Source organism: Gallus gallus, chromosome 2 (assembly GCF_016699485.2).
Source record: "Gallus gallus isolate bGalGal1 chromosome 2, bGalGal1.mat.broiler.GRCg7b, whole genome shotgun sequence".
Taxonomy (NCBI): Eukaryota; Metazoa; Chordata; class Aves; order Galliformes; family Phasianidae; genus Gallus; species Gallus gallus.
This window is the reverse complement of record NC_052533.1, coordinates 110429655-110448555: the sequence shown is the minus strand read 5'-3', so window position 1 is coordinate 110448555 and position 18901 is coordinate 110429655. Positions and strand designations below refer to the sequence as shown.

General features: G+C 35.9%; 1 protein-coding gene across 1 annotated transcript in view; it reads right to left on the bottom strand.

Annotated features, from left to right (window-relative positions):
* Positions 1-18901, bottom strand: part of RP1 (RP1 axonemal microtubule associated) — a 200459-nt gene that overhangs the window by 3429 nt on the left and 178129 nt on the right. Inside the window, exons 49-58 of the mRNA XM_040685413.2 lie at positions 18215-18422; positions 16083-16142; positions 15588-15766; positions 14837-15059; positions 10343-10497; positions 10134-10209; positions 7986-8064; positions 7497-7779; positions 5885-5963; positions 2905-2980 (exon numbers count right to left, since the gene is read on the bottom strand). Coding sequence (XP_040541347.1) covers positions 2905-2980; positions 5885-5963; positions 7497-7779; positions 7986-8064; positions 10134-10209; positions 10343-10497; positions 14837-15059; positions 15588-15766; positions 16083-16142; positions 18215-18422 — 1418 coding nt within the window. The remainder of the gene's footprint in view (positions 1-2904; positions 2981-5884; positions 5964-7496; positions 7780-7985; positions 8065-10133; positions 10210-10342; positions 10498-14836; positions 15060-15587; positions 15767-16082; positions 16143-18214; positions 18423-18901) is intronic.

Below are 18901 nucleotides of genomic sequence, written 5' to 3'. Positions count from 1 at the left end.
CAAGTAGTGAGAATGGGAGGGATTCCCAGCTGGTATAGCACTAACGTAGTTCACATCTGAAGTTGCACTATTGAACAGCTGAGAAATATATTTGAAGCCAAACAGTTCCAGGCTGCAACACAGCTAATCTTGGCAGAAAAAATGCCAAGTTAGGAAAGGATGCATGGCTCCTTTCAGGATTCTCAGTGGTGAATATTGATTAGTACCTTTTAGAGTCAACATTTATACCAGAGTTGTACCTTCCCTTCCCTTCCCTTCCCTTCCCTTCCCTTCCCTTCCCTTCCCTTCCCTTCCCTTCCCTTCCCTTCCCTTCCCTTCCCTTCCCTTCCCTTCCCTTCCCTTCCCTTCCCTTCCCTTCCCTTCCCTTCCCTTCCCTTCCCTTCCCTTCCCTTCCCTTCCCTTCCCTTCCCTTCCCTTCCCTTCCCTTCCCTTCCCTTCCCTTCCCTTCCCTTCCCTTCCCTTCCCTTCCCTTCCCTTCCCTTCCCTTCCCTTCCCTTCCCTTCCCTTCCCTCCCATTCTCCTCTCCTCTCCTCTCCTCTCCTCTCCTCTCCTCTCCTCTCCTCTCCTCTCCTCTCCTCTCCTCTCCTCTCCTCTCCTCTCCTCTCCTCTCCTCTCCTCTCCTCTCCTCTCCTCTCCTCTCCTCTCCTCTCCTCTCCTCTCCTCTCCTCTCCTCTCCTCTCCTCTCCTACCCAGTAGTCTTTGACATGAGAAGCACCTTGTGTGAGCTGGTATAGGGACATGTACATAAGCTTCCTATATCCTAGGAGTGGACCATAGCTTTCAGGCCAGCGAACACTCTATATTGGGTCTCCTAACTTCCACTGAAATTGTTCTATTTATTTTAATTAAGTATCCATTCATTAAGGTGAGGACTGGACTCTAACCCACAAAGGTTCCAGGTAAGCATCCTATTCAGTAGCCTGTATAGTCACCCTGTGTCTGTCAATCCCACTTTTCTGTTTGAAATGCAAAGAATAGCAGTTCTAGATGAAGAAACAGAGAAAATCTTTTCTTAAGTACTAACGCATGTATGTGATTCAACAGTGCTTGCTCCAGATGTGTCTCCTAAATCCCATTGTATTTTTACTTTGAGATTTTCAGTAAAATTATCAGTGGAAAAATCTCTTAAAAACTAGTTGTTGCAAGCTATCTTTTTAGAGTCTTGCTCAGACTGATGTGGTTTGATGATTACAAGACAAAGAATTGGAGAGCTTAAAAGGCTGGAGAAATAGTCTGATAGGAACCTCATACAGTTTAACAAGGAGGTGTGCAAAGCACCCGTCGAGGAACAATCCCACTGATAAATATACTCCAGATGCCACAAAGATAGAAATCAGCTTATCAGAAAAGGACCTGTAGGTCCTGGTGGAACATGAGACCATAATATACCATTGCAGAAAAAAAAATAAAAATAAAAAATCCAGAACAGTATTTTGGGCTGCATTAGGGTGAGTATGCTGGCAGGTGAGCCTTCACATCCATTCAGCACTGGCTGGTCAAGATGACGGCCCAAGGTCCCTTCCAACCATTCAGTGTTTCTGTGAAATCAACTGTAAATTCTCTTCACAGACTATTGCACAACTGATATTGTAATCTAAGAAATTTTGCTCATGTTCACTTGCCTAAATTTATGTATCTAGAAGATTAGAGAGTACCAGAACATGATTTTGGAAGAAGATTTATGGAACCTACATGCAAATTTTAGTGCAGTGCTGTACAGAGATATGCTCTGAGATACTGTGTGACATTAATCATTTTTGTAGAGTTGGCCCCTGTGAGCTGCAGTCCAGGCACTCTCAGGTACTGAGAGTTTTCAGCTACTATAAACAAACAAACAAACAAAATAAAAAAATAAAAAAATAAAAAAATCAGGGTTGGATTTGACTTCCATGAATTGTCAAGATTGCAGAAACATTTAGAACCATTAAATTAAATATTCTTGGATACCATTTTTGTTTTCAGATCACCAGGCAACATCTCTTTTCCTAGATATAAGGAACTTGTAAGTCTTCATACTTGTCTGCTCTCAAGATGCATTAAAATTTTATTTTACACTTAGAAAGACATGAATGTGTTTGCTTCTGTTGTTTACTCTGAAATGTTTTAAGCTGTAAACTGTATACTCCAGTGGACAGTCACTCCAAATAGAACTTTCAGTTTGATCTCTAAGTTCTGAAAGTGTACTGTTCCAGTTTGGCACTAGAAACTAAAGTGGATTTTCTTTTTGGATATTAGAATCTATTTACACTAACAACTCTTTATCTGAATAAATTTTTGTATTTAGATTATTAGTACAGTATTAAAAGTTCTTTTTTTTTTAATATTTATCATGTTCTGCTTAGACAGCTGGTGGGTCTCATATATCTTAGACCCATATTAAGTAGATATTGAAAGAGAAGGATTTTAGTGTTGCTTTGGTGCAAAAAGAAAACCCCAACAATCTAAAATCCACTGCTTTTTCTCTAGATTTGTTATCTTTTCTGCCACAGCCTATCATGTACCCACCACTTCGTATTTCTAATTCGATCTCATGTTTGTATGCATACGACGTGATAGGCTGCATGTGTGCTAGTGCTTATGTAATGGTTCTCCAGACAGCTTTTACCTCTTGAAAATGGCATGCTATTATTTTCTCTCAGCAAAAATTGTGCCTCACTTCTCTACAGCCATCCTGTTTTAATAACTTGGAAAAATACAATGTCTTCCTCTGTATATTCTGACAAATTGAAATGAGACAAAAGATTCAAAAGTTACTGAGAATGGACTAACAAAAACACAGTTTCAAAAATTCTTACTGTTTTAGGAAATCTGAAAGAAAACAACTGAGAGACTAAAAAGTCTGGTAGTAGTTATTGTGATGAAGAAAACAGCACCTATGGAGTAACAGTGAACTGATCTACTGACCTGTTACAGTTGAAGCAATACACTGAATTCCTGGATGCATCCATGATTTCTACTTTTTCCAGAAACCAGCCACTTGCTTTAAAGCAAAGAAAAAAGATATATATATATATATATATATATATATACACAAAATATATCTAAAACACGAAACACAAGGAAGGTTTCTCATTTCATTTCCAAATCTGTGTGGTTCAATACTTTTGAGTGTACCCATTATCAGCAATACAATTGAAATGTCGATAATTCAAACGAAAAACAAATTCTTACAGTTTTACAGAGGAAGTCTGTGATGATTTTGATAGAAAACATAAAGGAAATTTTTTATTACAACTTAACTCGTTTTTCCACACTGAATGGAGCCAGTATAAGACAAATGGAACAGTGCATGGCAATATTGAATACATTCTTGAAATCCCATATACCTTTCTCTATAGTCTGAAATAGAGGAGCTGACTGACAAAATGGCATCAGACATGGACGTGTGTGTGAAGGAAAGGTGTGTCAGTGAATTCCTTCGTGTGGAAAAAATAGCACCCACTGATTTTCATCTACACTTGCTGAACATTTATGGACACCAAGCAGTGGATGTGAGCACAGTGAAACAGTGGGTGGTGTGTTTCAGGTCTGGGGATGGTGACAGTGGGTCATTTTATGAGTACAGCATTCAGGTTCTTGTTCACTGCTGGTGAAAATGCATAGCTAATGGTGATGACTATGTTAAAAAACAGTCTTTTGTATCTAAGAATTTGTTCTATCAAATAGTGTAATTGTGCTCTTTTATATCCATTGTAGTACATATATATATATGCATATATATATATACTGAACAATTGTCATGTTCACATTTCTCAGGTAGCAGTGATTCAGAAGAGCGTCTCCATTTAGGCCAACGTTTGTATCTGTTCTAGCTTTAAGAAAGTATTTAACACTCTAGTATAGTCAACTATTTTGTTGGTTGAAAAAATACCATCATTGTTGTGCTAAAGCTTTTTATTTCATGCAGTATTTAAATATGATGTTTCTTTAAATAAAGTTTTACTATACTGAAATGCAGAGTTTATGCTGATGTCTTTAGTTGTGTTTGCCAATGCAAATACATAATAACAACATTTAAAAAACTAGAATCACACTGATACTGCTAGCAGCTGAAATCATTTTGGTATTCTTTGCATATCCTAGAGATTTTGACATTCAAATATTTAAAGAAAGAATCATATAGGCTAACAACCAAAATAATTTTATTTCTATGTAAGCTAAAAATATAATGTAAAAGTATTTTCATATTGTACTAACTTAGATAAACATAAAGGCTTAGCAACATTTCTCAATTTCCATGGACATTTTCAAACAATTAACTAGAATAACAAGGTCGTAAAGGTGCCCAGGTTTTTTATCTTCAGTTCACAGGAGTCATTTATTGAAATTGTGAAGTATTTTTGGAACTTCTTTAATGAAATTTTGTGAATGCTTTAATATATCATGGACTCTACTTGGAATATATGACCTTTCATGAAATCTCTGTAATTCAGAGTCAAGATTATTAGCAATAAAATTTTACAGTCTCTCAGATTTACACAGCACTTTATAAACAAATATTAAGCTATGTTTGCTCTCTTGAAAAGTTTATAAGCTTATGCTTTACCCTGTATTGACAAAACTCCAGCAGACCTCACTGAAAGCTTCAGGTATGAAGAAATCCAGAAGCAGATAGGAAAGATTAGCAAACACACATAACATTTCAAAGAGTTGCTACCTTTGTGGAAGCTTATGCAGATAACAGCTGATGTGAAAAAAGATATTTTGAGATAATTTCAGAGAAGAAAATATAGAAAGGAAGAAATGGATTTAACATGAATTACCACACAGCAGCTGTGCTAGGAAGGCAGTCTTAACAACTATACTATGTTGATCAAGATACAGGGAGGACAGGTAATATTGATGGTTTGGGACCCAGGAAATAGAGTTTAACCTGCATTAACTCTATAGACTTCTGTGTAACTCTCAGAGCACCAAAAGCCTGCTGATGTAGAATTCCCTGGTGTTAAACTGAATTGTATACAGCAGCTAATAGTAATAAAATAAAAATCAGCAGGTCAATTTTATTTCAATACATTGTTTTTTTGTTTTTTTTTTTTTTGAGTTTTCAGTACCATCACATGTTTGACATGATTGGGTAGTTAGAAAAGTCCTGTTCAACTTTTGCCTAGATCTGCCACTTACAGAATTTTGCTTGGTTCATTCTAGGTATGATAAACTCTTGCCACTTTATAAATAAGGTTGTTGGTTTTTTTTAAAAACCTAAATACATTTCCTTTTTATCAGATAAGTTTAGTTCACTTGACTAGAATATCTCAATACAATGAGACCTTTTTGACTCAAGCTGTACACTAACTGGAATACTTACTTGTACCTGGAATACTGAAATATTTGTATCTCTGTAGTTTGTTTGTTGTTGTTTCTTTTTTTTCTTTCATAACACCCCTACATGTTCAAAATATTACATGTTGTAGTGTCCTACCTTAAGTTTTGATAAAATTCAGGCATTAGATATTGTATGGAATACAGTGTATCTGGAAACGGTTTTTGTCATCGTGATTTGGTTTGTACTTTGTTTGATCTGATGCACTACAGTGTTTTCCTTATTGTTTAACTTTTACAAGAAGAAAAGCCGTGTGTCAAGGCAGTCTTATCTTATTCAACACATCTAATAAAAATTTTGGCTGAGCAATGACTGAAGTATAAAACCTTCAGAGTTATGTACTAAATAGATCTCTGCTAGAAAAAAGCAAAGGTAAAATCAAGGGAAATCTGATAGGAACAGGGTAGGGTAAGCATGAGAAGTCAAACTGACCTCGTTTGTACACAGATTCATATTAACTATCTGTAGCAGTAGCATGACCTCAAAGGCCTGTCCAAATGTCAGGCAAGTCTTTAAGCAGAAAATTTTTACAAGCTTATAGAACACATGTAGTATACTTACCAAATCCTTTTCCATCATGACCAATTTCAATTGAATGTAGGCTTCCTAATTTTTTAGTCTTAATCTTGAATGTATCAACCTTTAATATTGAAAAACAGTTATTAAAAATAATACACAAATTTTTGGAAACTTATACCTTCATTCAGTTCAGTTTCTAATCTAAATCAAATGTAAAAATATCAGTTCAAAATAGATGGCTGACACCTGGTATGGTCTATTTTTTTTGCAGAGATTTGCTCCTACCAGGTCTCAGTTTAAACCTGAAAGATTTGCCTTTCAACATAAGTAGGAGAATCATTATCTCTTTCCCGACTTCCATATAACAGAAAAGTATTTTTGCTAGATATCATGAATTCTCAACTGATGCAATGTCTTCTATAATCTTTTCAGTTTACAATGCATAAATATATGTTCAAGAATGCAAAAAAATAAAGGCTTTTACACAATGTAGCATCATATCTACCAGATATTTCATTTAAAATATTCCCTTGTTTCATACTACAGATTTAAAGAAGAAAAATAATAATATCCCTTTCTCATAAGGCATTCCTTAAAAATGTCACTGGCTCATATTGACTTAACTAAATTGCTAATTAGCTAACAATGCAATTTCTGTGTATCTAATCTTTTTTCAAAGAGTAGTGATACCTCCAGTGTGCTACTAGACAAGATGCTCTTTTGCTTGCTCCTGCCTATAGGTAACTAGCTTTATAATCAGTATGATAAACAATTCATGATAAAGATCTTTTAGAAGATATCTACAGACAACCTAGCTGAAAAAAAAAAACTTGAACCAAATTGCAAGTAAAAAGATGTTCACTATTGCTAGAAATAATGAAGTAGATCTTACAAGGAAGATATTGTAATGGAAGTTTTAATTATCCAGTCATTACCTTCAAGAAATTTAAAGGAGAAAGTAATGGGAAATGTATTTATTTCTTGCTAAGGGTAACCATCATTATGCTGTATTGCACAGGTGATGAGGAAGTGGAGCAATTCCTTTGACAAATTAATATGTTTATTAAGAAGAGGAGAGCATTCTGTTGAGGAACTAGAATGTGTTGCAGAGAGTCAGCACTCTTATGGATATATTTGCATCTGAACAATGAGTCTCTGAATATTCTAAGCATGATGGATATCAACATCAGGTTGGCATACATGGTTCCATTTTGTCTGGCTGTAGGCTTATGCATTCAGTGAGGCTCACTGCATCAGTTTCCATGGCAAAGTAAAATGATGGGATGCAAGAGACTGATATATTCTCAAGGATAATATTCAACATTTGTGTGACAGCAAGGAATATTGCACATATGTGCACATGCACAGGCAATGCATGCTGTGCATTTCAGAACAAGGAAATGTAACAGGGCAGATAAGTGGAACCAATATGAGGACATTTATGGGACTATGAGAACAGCAATAGTCAGCTAGACACAACAGAATAAAATGTTCCTTGGTTACTCTGGAGAAGAGGCTAAACAGAGATAGCAGAGACTATATCTCAAGTAATGATGAGAAAACCAGGATAACTGCTTGAAGTTTTGTAAAGCTCTTACATAGATTTTATATTTAGTTTCCCAATCTAGAAACTGATAGAAATCTATATGCTCACCATCCCTTTTTCAAATGGATCTTGATGCTCCAGTGACCGAGAGAGGTAAAATACTTCAGATTTGTCTTCATTTCCAAATAAAATAATATGCACACTGGCATCAGTACCTGCCCCCATTTTGTCACCTGTGTATACTTTGATAGTATACTCTGCCTGATCTCCTGCTTGACTTCCTCCTTTATTTAAGTTATTTATGCAATTCTTTTGTTTGTCTCCTCCAATAACAAAAGATACTGGGATTTCTCTCTGTATTTCTGGCTTATTTGGATCCACAGAAAATGTTCTGCAAAACAAAACCCCACAATTTTTTGTAGTAAGTAAACCACACGTTAAAAAAACCCTATGAGTTTATATGGAACAGTTGAAGGTGGACTTTCAAAATACTATACATTGGCTCACACACTTCATGATGGTAATTTTAATCCAGTGCCTCCTTACTGTTTTCAAATATTATGCTATAAAAAGATTAGCTTTACACATGATACTTACTCATTCACTTCAAACACATAGATAGGATGATCCCTTACAGATTCTTTCAAATGCAATTTTTTAATGTCCAGTTTGCAGTCTACAAAGAAGCAAATAAAATATAGCTATAATGTCTTACTGCACATCTTGGAATTGGATAGAGTATGATGATGATGTAACAGTGTCTTTTGTACTACATTAAAATATCATTTATTAATTTATTTATAATAACAACTGTCTATAAGATCCTGGTATCATCCCAAAATCCCTTATTTTGTTCCTATTTAAAATGCCTACTTAGAAACTTAGGAGTAAGCATTTTCTATGTCGTTGTGAAGTACAGGATTGATGTCCTCATCACACTTGGAAGGGTATGCAGAACAGATTCAGCATGACTCAGGTTCATTAGCAGGAAATATGTGGAAAGCAGGAATATGTATCTGATGTTTCCTCCTTTGTTGACAAGAGTTGGAACTCTGTTCCACACACAGCACAAAGATTTACTGAATGACAAGTATGAAGGAAGTTCAACTTTTTTGTATATCTCTGCTATATGAGAAAAACTGCTCTTTGAATTGCAGTTTTGAATTTTTGCTGGGGGCTAATTGTGAAGACTACTTGCTTTCTCTTTTTTTGTATTATTTTTCCGTGCAGCACTCTTAAGCAAACTGCATCCCAATCATCTTCTGGTGTAGTCCCAGTCCCTTTAATTATATCAGTAGGAGTCTAATAGGATCAGGCTCTTGGTGAGGAATTCAGGACATGGTGTAGCACTCAAGACCTGCCCAGATAGACCATGGAGACAATCAGAAGCTCAGGGATCTCAGACCATGCATGTAGTGAGGAAACAGCCACCTGATCTTAAAAACTAGCTCAGACAGTGAAAGTGGCATAAATAAAACCAACACAGCTTTTGTTCTTGGGGATTTTTTGTTCAAAGTCTCCATATAAAAAAGTCAAGAAAACCCCTAGACACAATGTGGACATCCTTCCTCATTCAAAGTGCTCCATCATTTTAAAAAATTCCTTTGGAAGAAATCTCTTATACATCTCCCCAGTCTTTTCTTCATAGCACACACACAGCCGATGAGCCCTGAAGTCCCTCCTTTGTGAATCATGTTTTGAAACCTTGTCTGTCATGTTCTCCACAGTGCCCTTTGGAAATGTGTAATTGCCATATTCGATGATTGTCCATCAGACAGATGGCTGTTGTTAGCTTTCATGACTGAAACTGCAGGAATTAAATGTAGTGAGCACCCAACAGCAGCCTGACAGGGCTATCCCTGTCCTTCCCTTCCCCATTATAATACCTCTAGCTTCACATCACATCTCCACTGAAGCCTCCAGAGGCTGAGCAGATCATGCTGTGGTGCAGAACACGTTGACTACCCAATCAGTATGTATACACTCAGTGCCCAAATCTCTTTGATGATTATATACATTTTTAAAATTTGGTTGAAATTGAGTGGTGAGTTAAAATATTACTGTGAGGAGCCAACAGATAGGCTAACAAGACAGAGAAAATAGAAATGTATAACCCTTGCTTTTCAGGAAAGCCACCTGAAAATGGTTCACTGTAATACATAGTAAGTAACAATTTGCAATTATATAGCAATTTTCATTAATGGACGTGAAAATATTTTACAGGAATACTTGAAAACATTTATACAAAATATTCCTTAATGGCATGATAGCCATCCTACAGATGAGCCATAGAGGAGTGGAATTTTTGGCAATTTTAAAGGAACTTGGTGGCAAAACTACTGTTTGCGTAAAAGAGGTAAAATCCCCTTCATGATATTACATTAAGAAAACAGAACATCTGGGGAAAAAATCACAAATAGCTATTGCAGGACAACTGAACAATACCAATTTCTTAGAATTATTTGCTTATACCATGTATCAATAGCAGAATATAATTATTTATCTTCTGTTTTTCTTTCTTGCATGTAAAGGAATAGTTTACTTAATGATTAATGGTACAGGTTTCAGAACCAAGGATTTTAATGCATCAAAATGTAAGATTTTTCGTTATAAAATATTATGATTTTTAAAACATAGCAAAAGTAAATTAATCTGGCAACTCTGGCAGTGATTGCATTGCTTTCAACAGGAGGTAAGCTGTGTGATTCACATCACTAACTTTAGAGATCAAGAAAAGTATGTTACCTTTCTTACTGCTGATTATGAGAGCAACTTTGTCCACTTCTCCCAGTTCAACAGCATCCATGATAATAAGAAATGACTAAAATAAAAGTATTCAACGTTACAATCTTTAACCATACTGTATTAAGTGTACAAGAAGACCAGAAAAGAATGTATAGGAAGTATAAGAACAGATTAAATGCTAAATTTTAGAGTAATTTAAGGTAGAGTACCTCACTGTCATCTTCCTGCTGGACATTCTGCAATGACCGGAGAAGGGCTCTGTCCCCTGTGTCACCATGAGTACCATATATACATGCAGTCATATGAACTACACTTCTGTGAGTCAAAATGTTTCTAGAAAATACTGTTAGATGGTACGTAACCACTGCAATATCAAGCAGAAAGAGTCATGTTAATACCATTTCACAACCTTGCCCAGATATTTTACAACATTGCAATGTGCAGTCAGGTGAAATTAAAAACACCACTTGACAATTATAATAAAACTCAATTTTTTCCATATTTTTCTGTAATTCTGTCCTTTAAATTTCTTGAACAATAGTGCTTTTAACATCTTTAAATGAGAGACAAAGGATAAATTACCACAGTTATTTACCTGTTTCTTTTAAATGGCAAATGCCTAACAGATAAAATCTTAATGAGTTCCAGACTCATAAATCACTTTGGGGATCTTGGCAAAGAAAAAATTTAGCTGGGGAGATAAGTTCTTCAGATTTCATCATCTAAGAGATGAAGAGATGAGGAGAAAAGCTTCTTGCATGTAGTTCACAACATCTAAGTTCCTATTTTGAATTTCATTGTAGAGAAGCATATCCTCTGATTACAGTGAGCCCAAGAAGACAAATCTATCTTGACAAAAGTTAGCACCCATGAGTTTGGACAGTTTATGATTTATGCAATGGTTATAACATTTACTTAATTGAAGACAAGATAAGAACATGTGAACACCTTTAGAAGTAAATACATTCACAGAGAATCCGTTTATATTCATTTGCATTTTATTCACAGAATCAAGTTATGTGAGCATTATGAATCTTTTAATCTTCTTTGTATTCCTATAGACACCTTGGTAGAAGGAGATGAATCTTGGCCTTGCAGAAGGTTTCTGCAGAAAATGGCTAAAAGTTTAGACAAAGACAGTGATTATTTGCAGACTACTTGCATCTTTTGGAAGTCAAGAAGACAAAGTACAGGTACAGCTTTCAGACCTAATGATCATCTAAATACTGAATACAGAACAAGAACCAGCTCTTGTCTTGATTCCCCAGCATCAGTAACAGGGGAGAGAACAGACTCTTGATGCATGCATACTGTAATTGAGCAAGTGCATGGAAATAAAGCCAAAGTGCCGAAGAGGTATACAGTTTTATCTGTAAAGATAAAGCTTACAAAAAATACCAGGATAGAGCTAAGTTTAAACTGGAAATAAAAAATTGATGCTGCCTAAGTGACAATAAATCATGGCATGGTAAGATATTGGAGTAAAGATGAAATACAGCAACTGAATGGGATATGGTACTGTTTCAAACAAGATGAAGAATGAGGAGAAGAAAAAATATGCTTGGTCAGGGATGCAATGCAACACAATCACTAGGCCACAACAAAGAAGAAAGAAATCTGGGTAGTGTTATTTTCGGCCATACCTCTGATTTTATAAGTGATCTATTTTTAATATACTTGACCTCTGTTTTGATATGAACTCCTAGATCTCAAACCTGAGATGTGAAGCTAGGATGGCATTCAGGAGACTCACCTTGAGTGTCAGTGTTAGGGACAAACAAGTGAGACTGCTCCATGAGGGAGGATGAGACTGGATCTAGGACTGACCCCAGCTAAGCAGTGCCCTTTGTGTCCAGGAAACAGTCCTGCAATGTCTGTACATGACAGGCAGTGCCATTAACAGCCCCAAACATAGCAAAAGATGAAACAGATTCAGACATCATCCTGATGGTCCAACGGGGAACAACAGGAGAAAGGGCTGGAGAAAGGGCCAGAGACAGAACTGAACACAAGGCCATAACATAAGTCCTAAATCAATTCAGGACACAGGGCCAGAGACAGGAATAAAAGCAGGTGTACATCTAGCATAGCTCAGGCGTGACTTTAAATGATCATCCTACGCCCATTCGCAGGAGGTGGCTGAAGGCCCCAGGCAAGGCTGATAATGGCAAGTAAGATCTATTAGCTTATGATGGCCTTGACATTCTGTAGCCAACTGAAGTTTGAGTTGAACCAGACTGACCAGATTAAAGAGTGGATAGAACTGATAGATAAATTGTACAAAGAGGGGCAATGGAAGGGAAACAATGAAGGAAAGGGTAGAGGACTAAAATGCTTTAAAAATGTCTTTGTTCAGGTAGTAGGATCAAACAATCATATAGGTGGGCAAATGAGCTTTTATATCTGTAGTGAATACAATAGACTGGAAGGAGGAAAAATGAAAGGAATTCTCTGAAAAGAAATTACATTCAGTGGGACAAATTAATTTTATAAATTTCTGATGATTTCATCTCTGTGTGAATTATAGCTCTATTTTAATTTTGTGAAAAAAATCTGCTATTTCTAAGTAGCAGAATATGTTTTTATTTAATCTTTTCACCAGTTCATCGTTTTTCCTTAAAAGCTACAGTAGTGCAAACTTCATTCACCTTCTGTACAACCACATGAGTGAGGGAGAGAGCATGTTTTCATCTCTGGAGATTCTTGAGCTGTAAGCACCTCAGAGGTAGGTACGCTACGGAGAAACTATTTTGTACATACTCAGTTGGAGGCCTCTCCCCATTAATGCACCCAAAAGGCACATGTGAACTGGTACACAGTCAGTTCTCAAGGATTTGCACTGTGTTTTATCAGCTGCATTTTGATAGCTTAAAATTAGCCATTAAGACACACTTCATCACAGTCCCAAGTACAAAACAAAACAAAAAAAGAGCAACCAAGAAATGAAATTCTAAGGCACTATAAGAATGATGGTATACTGAGCTGCATCTGAAATTAAACAGCACACAGCTTTCAGTTAAGGTGATTATGATCAGCTGCTTTTCATTCCAACTAATGCATTACTGGTTTTCTTTCAGCTGACAAAAAGAAAACCAAGGAGAAAATAAATTAGATTTAGAAATCTGGCAGAGAAGCAGATCTGTTTTGCACCATAGATTTCAAGTAGGTTTGTTTCTAAAAGATCGCTTTGAACTCCATGCAGGCCACCTGCTGTGGAGCTGCTTACGGCTCTTGGACATAAAATGGCAAAGATCTGGGGGAATGTGTTTCACATTGTCCTAGTTTTTTTCTTCCTTGTGGTTACAAATCCCTCAATGAGAACTTCTAAACCATATGTGGAAGAAAACACATGCAACAACAATGAACTTTTAATGTGTCTCCTCTTTTACTTAAACTCACAATAATACCTATACCTTCTCTTTTTTGTTTGTTTGTTTGTTTGTTTTACCAACCTACAGAGAATAGGGAAGTGGGTTTTTTTCAACCAAGTCAGTGGTGGAGCCAGAATAAGAACCAAGGTCGTTAGGGCACGAGTTTCTCTGCCTATTTATCTTCCATACTGCATCTTACTGCCTGTGTTTCTGTGCGCTTGTACATCTACCTTGAATACATCTGCATGAGGGTGATCTGTCTTTTGCAAGGGGCAGTCTTGTGCTTGTATTAATCTGAAGGATGTTTTTGTTTCAAACCTGCTTATAGGAGACAAAGGCCATGACAACATACTCTGTAACTATACTGTGCAAGTTTTTGTTTCAAGTGAAAATCACAACTCTAAGCTATATGAAATACAAAATTTGTATTTCCATTTTCATTAATAATATTAAAAAAAAAAGAATCACCATTAATTCTATTGTTTGTATGCTTATAATTAGACATTTATAAACACCTCACTAAAACTGGGTCATAAGTCTAGTTCAAGAGTCATTCATTTAACACCTTCTCCAGATCACTGAATAAGTCAGAATAACTAACTGATTCTTTACTCATTTGTTTTCTGCATCAAACTCAGATGGAAAATATTTTAACATTAAATATCCTTATTTGATATGTTTATAGAGAATTATTCTCAACAATAGCAGCATTTAATGAGCAACACATTAGAAAAGTATGGAAGATATGGTAGTTTTTAGGTGAAAGGATTTTTTTTATACTGCTTAATAATGATAACATGAAAGACAGTTGTTGAGCTAATTTTAACAGATGTAAGTATTTGGTGTGCATAAAAGTAATGATAAAACTTAAGTTTATATGTCATTTTGAGCTGGTTTTCTTTTTTTCTTTTTTAATTCTTTCACCAATAATAGTGTTTGGAACATACAAAGAAAACTACTTAATAGGAAGATATACAAATAGTAATGCTATAAAAATCACGCTGTTAATGTCAGTAATATGAACAGCTGAGGACTAAACACAAAAGAATAGAAATATTATGATGCTGAAAGAAAGAAATATACCTTAACATTATTCTATATAGCTTTTAATAACAGTTCTGTATAGGAACTTAAGTATTGCACTTCACACTTTATGATACACAGGAATTAAGCTGAGTTGATAGTATTTTCCTTAACACATTTTAAATTCTTACCCAGACTTTATGAATCATTAAATAAAGACAATAAAATTTTCTGTTTTGATAAACTGTAATATCAAGATATGTTAACTTCCAGGACCACTCTACTGCCTTTACGTATGTTCTTACCTACCAGAAAGTGCTTCTTTTAATGGCCACTCTACAGGGAATTCAATCCATCTGTCTCCATTAAGAGAAAGAGGAAGTGTTTTATTTATAGTGAGAATAAAGGTATCCAGGGTTGATGTGTTCTGCATTTTAAAGTGATGAAGAGACAACTGTGATATGCCACTTTCCAAACTCTGGAGTCCAAGTCTGACTTTATAAACCATACCCAAATCAGATGGTAAATATATCTAGGAAGTAAAAGAAAACCCTATAAGTTACAAATGAAGATACATAGATACATACATAACTAATTTAAAGGAAGAGGGAAAGTTTCTCCTAAGGGATCAGCAATGATGTAGCCCCATTAACATCAGTCCTGATGCAAAAAGTCAATGGGTTCAAAGGCAGCAGAACCAGACTGACTGTAGACACTTACAGAAAAAACATCTTTGTATTCCAGGGGCATTCATTGTAATTATTCTATCAAATTCAAATAACATACTGCACTGATTTCTAAATGTAAATACTTAATGTCATATAAATTGAGATGCATTAATAACTATGACTATTTGTTGACAGAAAAAAAGAATATACTTGATCAATGTGAACTTGAAAAATCAAAAAAAAAAAGAAATCTGGGATGCAATTCAAAATTTTGTATATCTGAATATTTAAAGAATAATATCTGCAATATTTACAGTATATACATTATTATCTCTCTTCATAAGGAAACTTAAAGAAAATGCAAATATAGACAAGTCTATATAATATTTTACATCATATGTTATTTGGTTCTTAGCTTGATGTTCCACTTTGTTTTCCATGGAAACCGGATTTGACTTGCCATTGCTTCCATAAAAAACCATAACCAACTTGGATATATTTTCTGACAACTCTTCAAAGTCTTTTTTTGTTTCATCTTGATGCTTTGTGAAATAAATCCTCCATCTGCCTTCTGAGCAATTAGAATAGAGAAAATAAAATGGGAAAATAAAGATTAAAAGGTATTTCTGATTTCATATGTTAATCAAGGAACCTGAAATAAAATTCATAAGATGTATCTTAGTGTACATTATTATATAAGCATTATTACATAAGCATTTCATTTGGATGTAGATCAGCTTCCTAATATATTGGTATTTCCCACTATTACAAAAGGGCAAATACTGTCACTATCATTAAATATAATGCCATGCTGTGGTGAAAATATTCTCCCATTATTATTTCAAAACTGATGAATAAGACAGTGGATGCAATCCCGGAAACTGTACCTGAATTCATTTGCTCTTTTCCTAGAGGATAGGCAGAAGTGCTCTTCCGCTCTTGAATTTCTAATTAAAAAAAAAGATTGAAGACCAAATTAATAATTTTGTAAAACAGTATCCAAGTAATAATAAATGTGTGCATTCATGCCTAGTGAGGCAACTGACTAAGTATTGTATCATTTAGACTAAGGATTTAATAGGAAGTGTACAATGTGATTTTCTACCTAAGTAACATCTATATATCACCTACTTAATGAAGTGACTCTAGGGTTACCTCTTTACCATGAAGCAGTTGTAACCTGAAGATTCAAGTGTTTTTCACTTTAAAACATTTATACAATTCATACTGCAGACAAATCAGAACTAATGGGATATTTGTACTGTCCTTTTTCAGGGTTGATATTCCTCCTGTTGGTTTCAGTGGGTCTTAGTATTGATCTAAACTACTTGTACACATTAGAGGCATGAACCAAAGATAGAAAGTCTTTCAACTAGGTTTGAATTTGCCATTTATTATATACAATTAAATAAAACAAACAAACAAAAAAACTTGAAAACTTTCTTCTACCAAATCACAGAATTACTGGAGCAAGAGGTTGGAAGGGATGACTGGAGAACATCTAGGCCAACCTCCTGCTAAAGCAGATTCCCTTTTGAGGTTGAGGTTGCACAGGATTGTGTCCAGGAGGCTACTGAATATCTCCAGAGATGAGACTCCACAACCCCTCTGGCAACCTGTTCCAGTGCTCTGTCACCCCCTTATAGTAAAGAAGTTCTTCCTTTAAGATCCTCTCTCAGTCTTTTCTGCTCCAGCCTGAACAAGCCCAGGTCTCCCAGCCTTTCCTCATAAGGGAGATGCTCCAGGCCCCTAATCATCTCTATATCCCTCTGCTGGACTCTCCAGTAGTCCCCTGTCTTTCTTTAACTAAGGAGCTCAGAACTGGACACAGTACTCCAGATGTGACCTCTCCAGTGCAGAGTAGAGGGGAAGGATCACCTCCCATGGCCTGTTGGCCCAGGACACCATAGACCTTCTTGGCCAAGAGGGTAAACTGCTGGCTCATGGCCAACCTGTTGTCCACTAGGACACCCAGGCCTGTCTCTGCATAGCTCCTTTCCAGCAGGTCAGCCCCTAATCTGTACTAATGCATTTGGTTATTCCTCCCCAGGTGTAGTACTCTTGCTCTTGTTGAACCTCATCAGGTTCCTCTCCACCCAACTTTCCAGCCTATCCAGGTCTTGCTGGATGGCAGCACAGCCTTCTGGTGCTTTGACAAGTCCTTCCAGCTTTCTATCATCAGCTTGTTGAGGGTCCATGTTATCCTTTCATCCAGGTCACTGATGAAGATGTTCAATAAGACCAGACTCAAATCAATGTATTCTTGTAGAAATAGTAAAAAAAGTTCTGTTTTTCAGTTTTTTGTTTAAATTTTGAGTAAAATCACATTATATAATCTTACATACACTAAATATGTGTTACATATATACAGTGGGAACAAAAGGGGTTGTATCTAAACATTAGGAAACTCTTCTTTACTGTTCAGTTGATCAGGCACTGGTACAGATGCCTATAGCAGTAGTGTTGTCTTCCTCCTTGGAGACTTTCAGCAGTTGTCTAGACATGTTGTGGGCAATCTTCTCTGGCTGGTGCCACTTGACAGCATCCCAAAGTATGTCTGTTTCTGGCAAAAGCTATCTTAACACTGTGGCACAGATAATGTAAAACATTCTTCTTGGCGACCTTTTCTCCATTGCTTATACGTAGTTTGCCCTGCTATGTGCCTCACTTTTATTATGTCTAGCAAGTGGCAGGCAGAAGTATTTGAAGCTTAAAAAAAGTGTTTGAAAGTGGTAAAGTAGAAGTAAAACTTGGAGAGGAAGCCTTTTGTAAAGAGAATAGGCCCAATTTATTGCCATTTACTCCAATGTAAATCTGGGTTAACAATGCAGAAATTCTCCTCTGGCAAATAGTGGTTATTAAAATGTACTAAAAAAAACCCAGTGTTTCCTATATGATGACAATGCTCTACTGTGCAATATTTTAAACCATAACTTGTTTGTAGAAGCAAATCACACAGCTGCATTCTACAGTTTGGAATGACTTTCTTAGCAAAGGATAGTTTGAAGATCATATTAACCTGTGGCATTCAGAGTTACTGAGGCAGATCTCTTCCCATCATGTCTGTCTTTTAGCCATGTTTGAGCCATAAACAATGTTTCCGTCCCAGCAGTTGCTAACTCTTTCACAATAATCTTCTCCAGAAGCCAGTCAGAACCTTTCCCTTTCTCAACCACAATATCTTGCAGAGTCCCGATATCTACTGCCTCCAATTGAAAAACATCTACCTGAAAAATTCAGAATAAAAAAGACATGACTATTGAAACAGAATCAAACTAAGTTAACAGTGTATTTTGAAATATGAAGGTGAGAGGAAAATCAGGATTATTTTCTTCAGTAATTCAGTAAATACCAATAGAACCAGAGATGGCAAGTTTAAAGATGCAAAGCTCCTGCGTCAAGCAGGTCTCCATTTGTGGTTCTGCAATTTATTGCTACAACACCTCCACGTCCCCAGATGGATCTATCCATTACTCACGCTCACTTCCTGAGAGATTGTCATTACCAAGTTCTACATTTAAAAATTTACAGAGACACCATCATAAACGCTTCTTATTTTCAGCAAAATATACCTACCTCCCAGGGCACTTTTTTGAGGAATGAAATACAGGGAATAAGAAGAATTCAGAAATTGCATATTATTCTCTTCAGAAAGAATGGCAAACTTGGTCTCAAATTTGAATTAATATTTTTAAGATTAGTTATA